General features: G+C 39.3%; 1 protein-coding gene across 4 annotated transcripts in view; it reads left to right on the top strand.

Moving 5' to 3' along the window:
• LOC150075706 (CCR4-NOT transcription complex subunit 4-like) overlaps window positions 1-12,554 on the top strand; it is a 494,519-nt gene that overhangs the window by 360,915 nt on the left and 121,050 nt on the right. For all 4 annotated transcript variants that reach the window (XM_090388673.1, XM_090388675.1, XM_090388674.1 and 1 more), the window contains one exon: window positions 2,662-2,787. In XM_090388673.1, coding sequence (XP_090244799.1) covers window positions 2,662-2,787 — 126 coding nt within the window. The remainder of the gene's footprint in view (window positions 1-2,661; window positions 2,788-12,554) is intronic.

Below are 12,554 nucleotides of genomic sequence, written 5' to 3'. Positions count from 1 at the left end.
CCAATTTCTGTTATTAGCTGTGTTTTTTGTATATCATATATTGTACATTCATATAGAATGTGTGTCCACAGGTCTCACTCTTGCCACAAGACTGATGAAACAATATGTTTCATCAGTCCGCCGTAAGGAAGTAAGTCTTGCCTTTAGGGAACTGTGACCTGTCAGGATATATGTTGTATAAAGTCCTGAGGCAAATCACTTTGGTGGTTGTGGCCTGACCATTGCCACTTGTGGCAGAAACCTTTTGGTGACAGCACCTCTGGTTTCCTGTTCCCAGTTGTTTTGCCGTAACTCATGGAGTTCTTGGCAAAATGTCCTTCTCTGTATTTCATTAAAAAATACAGAGAAGGACAAGATTGGTGGTGGGAGAAAAAAGGGAAGCCTTTTTTCTCCCACCACCGGAACTGAAGCCTTTCTCTTACAAAGAAAGGCTTCAGTTCTGCAATTGCAGTATCTAGAGACAGGCATCTGCAAGATGATCTGATTGAGGCATTAAAGGCTTTGAATGGATTTAGCAAGCTCAATGCTGATGGGATTATTTCTCTTGTTCAGACTATGCATATGAGGGGACAAAAATTGAAATTGAGGCAGGGATAGTTGCAGAATAGATGAATGAAAGTTTGCCTTTAGCCATCAGATGGTTATTGGTGGAACAGACTTCCATCTTTTTCTTGTGGAAGTTGATAGTCTAAATAAATTCAAGGAGGAATGGATAAGTGAAATTGGAAGGGGATTTTTTTTTTTTTTTTTTTTTCTGCTGTTGTTGCATAAGCTTGCTTTTTAGCATTGTTTCCTACTGCTATTGCTAATTATAGTTTACAGAACTTTGTTTAATATCAACAAATATCTTCTGTCTTAGCTTTCAACCCATCCACAGTATTAAATACTTGTAGGTTTTAATACCTTTCATATTTGGGATTTTCCTTTAAAAAAAAATAAATAATATTTATTATGACACCTTAAATAAATGTTTGAATCAAATGGTACAAGGATAATTGAAAACTCCATGGCCTGAATATGAATAATTTATTTGAGGAGTCTGGTAACATGTTACATTTCAACGTAGCCCTTACCCTTTTGAGTCAATACACTTTTGCCACCAGTGGTATAATGGATGCTAGCCAGGTATTTTTTCAAATCAGAAATAAGTGAAAGTCTGATGGTGCTAGATCTAGTGAATGTTGGGGGTGATTTCAAAACCACACTCATGCAGCACAACCATGGCATGACAGAGTTGTGAGCAGGCATATTGTCCAGCTGGAAAAAGACTCCTTTGCTGAGTATTCATTGGCATTAGTCCTTGATGTTTTCATGCAAACGTTCCACAAGTTTTCTGCATAATTTGTCTCTATGACTGGGGCTCCCAGGTTTGCTTGATAGCCCAGTGTCTCAGATGGATAGTCAACCCTGGCACACCTCCTCGTGGCCAAGTTTGGGAGTCGGGGGGGGCCTGTGAAATATATAACAAAAATTAAAGATAATAAAAAATAAGAATGTTGGGCTTCTTATTCCCCAATAATCTGTTCAATATTTGAGTGAAAATAAGATTTATTCCAGTTGAATATATTGGCATATTCAATGAAACTAAGGGGAAGGAACATGGCATTTGAGGTTCACTATGAAGAGTGGGCTTCAAATGTCATTCGGCACTGAAAGTCATAAGGCTCCTTTATGACAAACTGAATAGGCATTTTGCATTTAAATTCATGCACTGTTCTATTTCATGGTTAAGAAGCAGGCAGCAGAATTTAAACCAAGGAGAGAGAGAGCCTGGAAGATCATCTGCACTGTAGAAGTTTTTGACAACAGTTTAATATCAAGAACCACTTATGTGTACCGCATAATAACAGTGGTTCTTACTATGAAAAAGGTGTCTGCACACCTTTTACACATGGTGTCCCAAAGTTCTTGACAGCAGATCAAAAACATACAAGAGAGTTGTCGAGTAAACATCTGCATCATTTCCATGTAGATCCAGAAAACTTTCCTTGCAAGATTTATGACCATGGTTGAGATGTGGGTTCATCACGTTCAGCTAGAGACATAATAGCAGTCCAAACAGTGGAGACATAGTTACTCCTCCCAAAGGAAAGGCAAGTCAATTGCTTTTGCTGGCAAGGTGATACCACTGGGGTTTTTTTGGGATGCTGATGGAGTTTTCTAGTGGATTATCATTGGAAAGGCCAGACAGTCGAGGTGTGTATGTTTTATTGCGGTCTCCAGGGTTCCCTCTGTACCGCTGTAGCATTTGAAAAGGCATAATGCCACGGCTCGCAAGTATGTGTATGTGAAGGTGCATAAGTATGTGTACTGCTATGTTGAGTGCCGGCACCTGGTGACTTTGTAGCCAGGGGATTTCATTTTTCAAATTTTCACTTATAGATTCCAGAACTGTTATTATGAATAAAGAGAGAGCCACTGTATGAGCATAGTGTTAGTGCCATGATTTTATTACAAAAATTTTGCGCATGCTCTCTCTCTCTCTCTCTCTCTCTCTCTCTCTCTCTCTCTCTCTCTCTCTCTCTCTCTCTCTCTCTCTCTCTCTCTCTCACAAGTAGGTAAAGCATTTCAGTTAAAATTAAAATTTTTGTAAGTGTTAATTTTTTCTCTATTAATCCTGTATCATCTTTGAAAACCTTTCAAGAAAAATATTAATTTTAGGGTTCTTAAAAAATCCTGATGGAACAGCATTAATTACATCAGAAACAATCCCAGTGAATAGTAGCACAGACTGGCAAGCAGCCTTTGGTTTTGGTCGGTGTCAAAAAGTGCAAGATGATGATTTAGGTAAATAATTTAAACTTCATTAATAAATTAGAATTTGCATGGAAATTTATAATTATCTAACAGCTGAAGAAATGTTGGATTAGTTGATTAGACAATATTTTCACAGAGCTAATTATTTATTAGTCCTATGAAAATCAATACCTTAGTTAGCTTTGCACATATCTTTAATTAGTTTTGTCTTATGGCACTTTTTGCTTGATTTTCATTTGATGAGTGGCATGAAAAGGTTGTGTTTATAAAGGAGCTCCAGAAAGTTCAAAGAAACAATCTCTTATACAGAAAATCCTGAAATGTTACACATAGGAATTATCATCCAGTAGTTTAATTCTTATGTAATGAAAGCACTATACTATCAGGGTTTTTTTTTTTTTTTTTTGTATACATAACTATTTGAAAATGTTTGAAAAATGTACATCATTGACAAAACCTAACGAGCTGCCCTGGCAGCCTTTCGGCACTGCTAAGAGAACTTCATATTTGACTGCACAGTTACCCCCAGGATTTTTCATTCTCCATTGCCCTGAGTGCAATACCACATGGCTTTTACATTAATCTTGCTGATCCCCCATATGAAATACCTTGCATTTGTCAATGTTAAACTTCAACTGCCATTTCTCAACTGTGCTTCTGCCTAAGAGCACTCCTTTGTTCCCCTCAACAATCTCATTGCTCTTCTCTGTACCAGCTCTAGCATTACATCTTTCCTAAAATGTGGCCTCCAGACCTGTATGCAATATGCAAGTTGAGGCCTGATCACTGCCTTATACAAAGGGATAATCACCTCCTTATTCCTGCTAGCAAAATATCATATGATCAATGTGCTGTCCTACCAGCCTGTCTGCACTGCTCAAAGGTCTTCATATCTGCCTGCAAATTGACCCCCATGTCTTTTTCACTTTCTGCTATCCAAAGTGTAGTACCATACAGTTGGTCCGTTTATCTGGGATTACTGCTACCTATATGCAACAAGCTCTATTTGTCAAGCTCTTCTTTCAGTAGCATACACTAATTTATGTGATCAACTACCCTCCCATCTCTTGTATCATGTGCAAACTTATACATTTAGCCTGATATTGTTTCATCAATATCATTAATAAATATAGAAAATGACAATGGGCCATTTTGTGCGGTCAAACAAGATCACATTTTGTGATCTTGTTTGACCGCAGTATAAGTGACTGCAGTATAACTGCATTCCTGTCAGGTTTGTCCTAAATTACTTCTCTGACCACTAAGAGGTCTGGAATTACTCATGTCTCCCTTTGATGCTCTTGAATCTAGGGATGTTCTGATAGTCGTGGCTAAAGGTTTGTTTACCTCTCTTGCTTCCTCCTTTAATATAATTGGATATATCCCATCCACCTCAGGTCTTTTTTTTTTTTTTTTTACTTTTAACTTCAACAATTTCTCTTCCACTTTTCTCTCAGTTATCTCAAAAAATATATTTTTTTTAATATCCCTGCCAGAATTTGATCCATTCAGTTTGTCAGCAACCTGAGCAGAATTGTCAGCTGTTGGTCTATTTATGAATAGATCAACAGCTGACAACATCTATCTAGTGGATCAATTTGATTCAACACATTCCTTTTACTGCTTACATAAGTAAAGAAGTCTTTGCTGCTCTTCTTTGCATTCTTTACTCGAAAGCTCTCATAATTTGCCCTAGCATGACTAACAATCCTTTGACTTGATTTCAAATGACTGTTACAGAATTAAATATTTTCTTCCTTGTCTTCTCTTCCAAGTTGATCCTTTCATAGCCCTGGAGAAAAGTCCTTATACTTTTAAATCCAATTATTGAAAAACTGAACTTTGTAACTTTGGCAAGGTAGTGTTTTTCTCTTTTTCACATTGGAGTACTGATTAGGTACTATTCACTCCATAAGCTACTAGTTCTCATTCTGGTAATCAACAGAAATATGCCTTTACTTTCACATGTATTGTCATTATAATTGCATTACACTAACTCTAAATGTGTTTCTGATCAACAGTAAATTATTACTAGTGCATAAATTGTAATCTGTCTTTAACACTAAAGTCTGGGAAATTACCGGCCAGTCAGTCTAACTTCAGCAGTAAAGAAAATCATGGAGGCAATCAAGGGTGGAATTCAGGATCATTAATCAAGCAATTAATCAAGGGTGGAATTTAGATAGAAATGGAATTCTGAAGGATACTCAGCATGGTTTTTTAAAGGGAATTTAATGTTTAACTAATCTGGTTAGCTGTTTTGACAGGGTTACTCAAGAGACTTAGGGAATAATTTCATTGTTTATTTGAATGTGTAAGCTGGAACAGGTTGGAATCGAATTACAGGGAAAAATCCTTAGATGGATAGTAGCTTCGGGTGAGCAGGCAGAGGGTTGTGATAAATAGTTATTCCTGAGATTGGGTTGATGTAAGAAATGGGATTCCCCAAGGATCGGTATTAGGACCACTGTTGTTTTTGATTTTCATAAATGACATTGATGAAGGGATAGAGGGTGTGATTTCTAAATTTTCAGATGATGTAAAGATTGGTCGAATAGTTAATGATCACTGCCAAGCAGAGCTTCTTCAGAGTGACCTAGGTAGACTACAGGGATGGTCAGAAAAATGGCAGCTATTCTTTAATCCAGCAAATCTTTAATCCAGCTATTCTTTAATCCAGTAACCCCAAAATAACTTATATATTTGGTGGAGTTGAACTAAAATGGTAGTGGAGGAAAGAGACTTGGGTGTTATGATACAGTCAGACATGAAGTTCTCACAGGTTGCAAGGAAAGCCCATTGTGTCCTGTCAGTGATTTATCCCACAATTTCTAGTAGAGATAAGGATATCATAATCCTATTATATAAGGCTAGACCACACCTAAAGAAAGACATTGTGCTTCTTGAAAGGATCCAAAGACGGGTAACTTGATTTGTGAGATTGACAAAAGGGCATCCATATGAGGAAAGACTTCAAATGTGAGTTTAAAAACTTAATTTTTTTTTTTTCATTTTTTATTTATTATTATTGTTTATTTTTTTTGGCTAGTGCAGCATATGTCATAGGCTTCCCAGCACCATGTGGCCATTGCTATACTAAAAATAAAATGTCAACTTCCTGTGAGACTAAGGCTCTCTGCTTTTGGAGGATATCATGTTTTCAGATGCTGAGAGTTGGGCTGAGCAGTTGAGTGTTTGATGAATCTCTCTCTCTCTCTCTCTCTCTCTCTCTCTCTCTCTCTCTCTCTCTCTCTCTCTCTCTCTCTCTCTCTCTCTCTCTCTTCTTGTAATCCTTTGGGGGCATCAACTCTTTTCTAATCCTCCATGGCTGTATTATGGCTGTATTATGACTAATGCTAATGCTAATGTCCAGCTAAAGATAGCTTTGCTAAAAGAGAACATGTAATCATAAGATATAGTCCTAATTCCCAGAACTGCCTTTGGAAGTTCTCTCCCAAATCAATGCATTCCTGCTACTTAATATTGGCATTAGTCAAGGCATATGATGCAAGCTTATAGAGCATCAGCCAAAAAAAAACAACCTTCCCATTTCACCTATCCAGTCACTCCAAATGTTTGTCTAATTCAGCCTTAAATTTATTTAACCTATCGACTTCCACAACAACAGATGGAAGTCTATTCCAGCAATCAGCTACCTGCTGGCTAAAGGCAAACTTCTGCACATCTATTCTACAACTGTCTTTCCTCAATTTGAATCTATGCCCCCCTCAGGTTCATCTGAGCAAGCAAAAGAATCTCATCTGCATTGAGCCTGCTGAAACCATTCAAGGACTTATACACCTCAATCAGATCACCTTGCAAGTGCCTAGTCTCCATACGCTACAACTGACAGAATTTAAGCCTCTCCTGGTAAGAAAACCCATTTGTTCCTCTCACCAATCTTGTTGCCCCTCTCTGTACTCATTCTAGCAACTCTACATTCTTCCTGAAATGAGGCCTCCAGACCTGTACGCAGTACTCAAGGAGTGGCCTGACCATTGCCTTATACAAAGGTATGATCACCTCCTCCTCTCTGCTAGGCGCCTCCGTAGCCAGGTGGGAAGGAGCAGCAGTGCGTAGCACACGCTTCTTGATTAGACCGGGGTTCGAGCCCGTCGCCACCAAATACGGAGGATGCGGAAAGGTCAGGGAATGACCATCGCATATCCCGGAGCAATATGGCCTTAGTTGCTAATGCTCCTAAAAACCAAATAACAAACAAACAAACAAACTCCTCTCTGCTAGCAAAATTCCTAAATATCATTAACAAAACTCCATGACCTGCTCTGGCAGCCCGTCTGCATTGCTTAGAGAACTCATATCCAACTGCACAATACCTCCAGGTCTTTTTCATTCTCCACCTCCCCACGTGTAGTACCACATAGTTGGTACATTTCTCTTGGGTTACTACTACCCATATGCAGTACTTTGTGTTTGTCAAGGTTAAACTTTAATTGCCACTTCTCAGCCCATCTGCCTAACTTTTCTAGATCCTGTTGCAGTAGCATACTGTCATTAACAACCCTACCAACTTTTGTATCATCTGCAGACTTGGACATTAAGCCTGATATACCTTCATCGATATCATTAATAAATACACAAAACAAAAATGGGCCCAGCACCTGACCTTGTGGGACTCCGTTAATAACATTAGTCCATGTAGCGACGTGTCCATTTATTACCACCCTCTGCCATCTCCCACTCAACCAACCCCGTAACCATTGCAGCGAACTTCCCTTAATGCCATACTGCTCCAACTTGTAAAGCAGTCTTCCATGTGCAAAAGCTTTCCTGAAATCCAAGTATATGATATCAAAATTATTTTTTGCATCAGTTCCTTTGTGACCACATCATAGCATCCAATCAGCTTGGTCAGACAAGACTTCCAGTTAACAAACTCATGCTGTGTGAACTATTACTGCAGTCTCTTCTGGGTAATCTTGCATCACGTTTTTAACCAGTGACTGCATTATTTTTCCCAGAAGAGACTGCATAAATGTAACTGGGTAGATTCCATCTGCCCCAGTGCCTTTTTTATGTTTAACTTCAACGATTTCTCCTCGACTTTGCTCTCCATTTTAAAAAAATCATTTCGCTCCCTGTTAGTTTGGTAAACTTCAGTCCTCCACTTCCTTACTAAATTCCTCATGTGTGAATGTAGATGCAAAATTGTCATTCAGTTTGTCAGCTATCTGAGCAGGATCATCAACAGTCGAACCACCAACATCAAGTAGAGCAATCTAATTCATCCCCTTCCTCCTAGAATTTACATAAGTAAATAATTTTTTTTTTTTTGTTTGTTTCCATCCTTTGTGACTTGATTACAGACTAGCTTATATCTGCCATAGGCTTCTGTGTCATATGCATTCCACACATTTTTCTTCTCTGCCACGAGCCTCATTAGTTCATCTGACATCCATTTAGGCCTAAATCTTGAACAGTATTTTGTAGTTGGTATGAAAAGGCTAATAGCTTCCAAGATTAATTCCCTGCAGGCTTCCCATTTAGAATTCACTGTTTTTAACGTCAGTTTATCCCACTGTATAGAATTCAAAAACTGCCTGAGACTGCTGTAGTCACCTTTATGAAAACAAAAACCTTTCCTCTTAACCTTTCTGGTAGTTACATCTTTAAGTAAATCCCACATCAGTAGACTGTGATCATCTAGTTCCTTTATCTGCAAATTCCTAATGCATGCATCATCTCTGCTGATAATCAGATCAAGAATATTACCCCCTCTGGTTGCCCCTCAAACATGTTGCTGTAGAAAACAATCCTCCAATAAATCCACAAAAGTCTTACTAGCATGCAGGGGATCAACTCACAAGTTCCAGTCAATATCTGGAAAGTTAAAATCGTCCATTACAAGACATTCTGATTTACTGGCCCATTCTATTTCTCTTCACAATTGTATGTTGTACTCGTCAGAGTCATTAGGCCAATAACACACTTCTCTCATTTTCCCTTTCCCAGTGTTTGTCACACCAAACTGACTCAACATTGCACTGTCCACCTGTGTCAACTGGATGCACTTCATTAGATTTTGTATCTTAACTAACCGCATAACCTGTCCTTCCTTCCTACCCTATCTGTCCTTTCTGTACACATTGTACTCCCCAAATTCCGATTCTGCACTGATTATATCTGTGACACCATGTCTCTAATATCCCAATAATATCTGCCTTTTTGATGCCTTGATCGGCACTTCAAATTCATCAAATTTATTAACTATACTCCTAGCATTGGTGTACATGCAAGTATACATTCACCTGTTCTTACTCTTAGTTACCCTAACAAAGCCCATGTATTTATTTGTTCTATGATGACTCCCAGCAGCTCTTGAAGTCCCCAGCAACTTGCTCTCTAAACTGCTGCTGCTCGCCACGATAGAAGCAGTGCAAGAATCGCTTTTGCCTCTGCCTGCAACTACTGTTAATCTTTTAGCCTGTGAATTTCCCCCCAAGCTAGCAGTTTTCTTGCATGCCTAACACTGCCTCAATAGCATCAGCAAATATTCTTGCACCCTTTCTAATAAAGTGTATCCCAACCCGGTAGAAGAAGTCTGTCCTGTTAGCAAGCACAGACCATGCTGAAAAAAAATTCTACCCCATGAGCCCTGCACAATCTCTCCAGGACCAAATTGATTGACAAGGCTCTCATCATATACTCCCTCCTATCATGTATGGGCACAATTGCAGATACTTTCAAATTGATTTGCGCAGGGTATGTCTGCTAGGGGGGGAAACAACCTTTTTCCCCCTGGCAGACATACCCTGGTCCTATTCCACCTATCCTTTTTGCACAATATATTACCCATTTCCCTGACCAATAGTCACCAGTAATAAATAGTTCCTGTGGGACCAGTGCATTCTGCCTTGGAGATTGCCTCTGTGTTGCCTGATGCACACAAGTGAGCTCTGTCGTTGAATTACAGCTGAGAGCTTAATGGGCCTATCATAGACTCCCATCAGATCGCTGAATTGGCACCTAATTTCCTCACAATCTCTGCACCTAGCACACACGATCATCCTCCTTGGCTAGATCATGTCCTGTTCTAGAAAGGTCTGCAGACATTTCACATTTCGCGCATTTTTTTCGACTGTGATGCATTAGAGAATAACACCCTTCAGTTCTCCCCCGAGCCACAGCACTCTGTCTAATCTTTGAGCGTTGCTTTGCTGCTCTAATCTGGATCATGATTCCGTTTAAGTACAATTTAAGTAACAATGAAATTTAATAAGATTAATAAATTTTACTGGTTAATTGATAGCACTCTACTATACTAAGCTAACAGATTTCTAATACAGTGCTACGTGATTCGCTATCTTGTTTTACATGAAACCTTACGTTCGGGATATACGTTGTATCATATAACAATGGTGGCAAGTTACGAACGATGAATCTACAGACACTAAGTATTAACTTTCAAATCACTATCTAAGGTCAAAATAAACCTAGGAACTTGACTAGGACTATAAACTACTTATAGAAAATAATTTAATATAACAATTAAATCAATAAAACAGCTATTTTTTTTTTGGTAGTTGTTGGCGCATAGACTTCTGTGGCCATAATGCACCTCCCAAGGTTTTTGCAGTACTTTGATCCAAGCCCGAGGCAAGAATCAAACCCGCGACCTTTGGGTTGCCAGGCAGGCACTTTGCCTACGCGGCTAGCCCGGTCGGCCAAAAAAAAAAAAAAAACAGCTATGAGCACATTGTTTTGCTGCTTTAGTCTAAGGTATGATTTTACCTTAAATTTAATTTAAAACCAATACATGAAACTAATAGATATGAAAATTATGATGCTACTCTAATTGCTCTTATTTGATGACATTACAAACTACACTATTTTAGATTACATTATTTATAGTGTATATGAACTTAATAAAACACTCATGGATTTTTATTGTAACTACATCTACAGAATTATATAGAAGAGTACTAAATTATTTCTATACTGTTATATAACAGTGCTATAATCAATACAGTATAATGTGTCAAACTACACTTTTGTGTTGTTTGCAATTTCTAAAACAATTTCTAAAGCAAAAAATTTATAAGCAATTTCTAAAACAAAACAATAAAAAATAACTTTATAATTTAGTGCAATAGCATCATTACATAACATCTCATATTGTGAAATCCTTCATGAGTTTCCTATCTCGTTATTCCTTGAATCAGTAATGCTTTCCAGTAGAGAAAGCTATTTTTACTTTTGCTCGGTGGGTACCACCACCCAGACATCCGTTTCAGAGTCTTTGGACTCTCATTGTGTTTTAGTAGGTACCCCGATAGAATAACATCTGACAACACAGTTGTGAATTAATTTCATAATATGAGAAAGAGAGATGCCAAGTGGGATGTAATTTGCTACATATAGGATTTAGGACTAAAAAGCCTCAGACTGTGAGAAGAGTTTAATGTCATATACACTGATGAACCAAAACATTATGACCACCTACCTAATATGATTTTGGTCCTCCACAAGCAGCCAAAACAGCTTGAATGCGGCAAGGCATGGACACTACAAGATTTCTAAATGTGTCTTGTGGTATCTGGTACCAGCGCATAACCAGCAGATCCTTTTACTCCTGTAAGGTCCATGGTTGAGATGCCGCAGATCAGAGTTCCTGTTCCAACACAAGCCACAGGTACTCGATGGGATTAATGTCTGAGGAATTTGGAGGCAAGGGCAATACCTGGAAGTCTTCCTCATGTTCTGCAAACCAGTCTCGAACAATCCTGGTGGTGTGGCATGGTGCATTATCCTGCTGAAAGACTGCACTGCCAGAGGGGAAAGACCATTGCCATGAAAGGGTGTACCTGGTCAGCAATGATGTTTAGGTAGGCGGTAGACGTCAGAGTGCTCAGCATATGGATGACTGGACCCAGGGTATCCCAGCTGAACATCTCCCAAAGCATGACACCATTGGTTTGTTTTCGTCCCACGGTGCATCCAGGTGCCATCACTTCCCTGAATAAACGACGCACACATACCCAGTCGTCCACATGGCATAACAGGAAACGTGATTCATCGGACCAGACGACCTTCTTCCAATCACTCGAGGTCCAGTTTCGATGCTCACGTGCATATTGTAAGTGCTGTTGCTGGTGAACCGTGGTTAGCATGGGCACTAGGAGCAGCCTGCAGCCCCATTTTCAGCTGGGTTTGATGTACTTTGTGTTGTGACACATTACACCCATCACCAGCATTCCAACTACCCAGTAGTTGTGTCACAGTAACCCTTCTGTTGCCACATACCATCCGGGAGAGCCTTCGCTCACCTCGAGCATCAATCTGGTGCTCATCTAACACCTCGCCGGCGATTCATGCGTTTTCCCCTCCTCGGTTCACTTTCAGTAGGTACTAACCACGTCTGGCCATTACAATTTGGCGTTTGTCGAGCTGGCTAAAGTCTGATGCCATTGCCATTTGAAGAACAAGAGTAATGCTGATTAACAGAGCTCAGATGTTTTGTATACTGTGTATACAAAACACCTGAGCTCTGTTAATAGTGCCGTAGTTCACCTGCAGTTGCTTCGATTTGCATAACGACTCACTGGTCTTAATGTTTTGGCTCATCGATGTAAGTTAGTGCAGTTGGCATCATTACATAATATCTCATTTTTTGAATTCCTTCGCAGCTGGGTTGTCGGCTGTTATACCATCGGGGTAACCTACTTGCTTACCATTGAGCAGCTAGACAGCCCTGAAACAGCTGTCTGGGTGGTGGTACCCACCGAGAATAAGTAAGTCTGTTTTCTCAACTAGGGACGCATTCTTTATTCAAGATA

This window comes from Mastigoproctus giganteus, chromosome 14 (genome assembly GCF_048544385.1).
Source record: "Mastigoproctus giganteus isolate SK-2022 chromosome 14, ASM4854438v1, whole genome shotgun sequence".
Taxonomy (NCBI): Eukaryota; Metazoa; Arthropoda; class Arachnida; order Uropygi; family Thelyphonidae; genus Mastigoproctus; species Mastigoproctus giganteus.
Note: the sequence above shows the minus strand (reverse complement) of the source record. Positions and strands in the feature narration are given on the sequence as shown.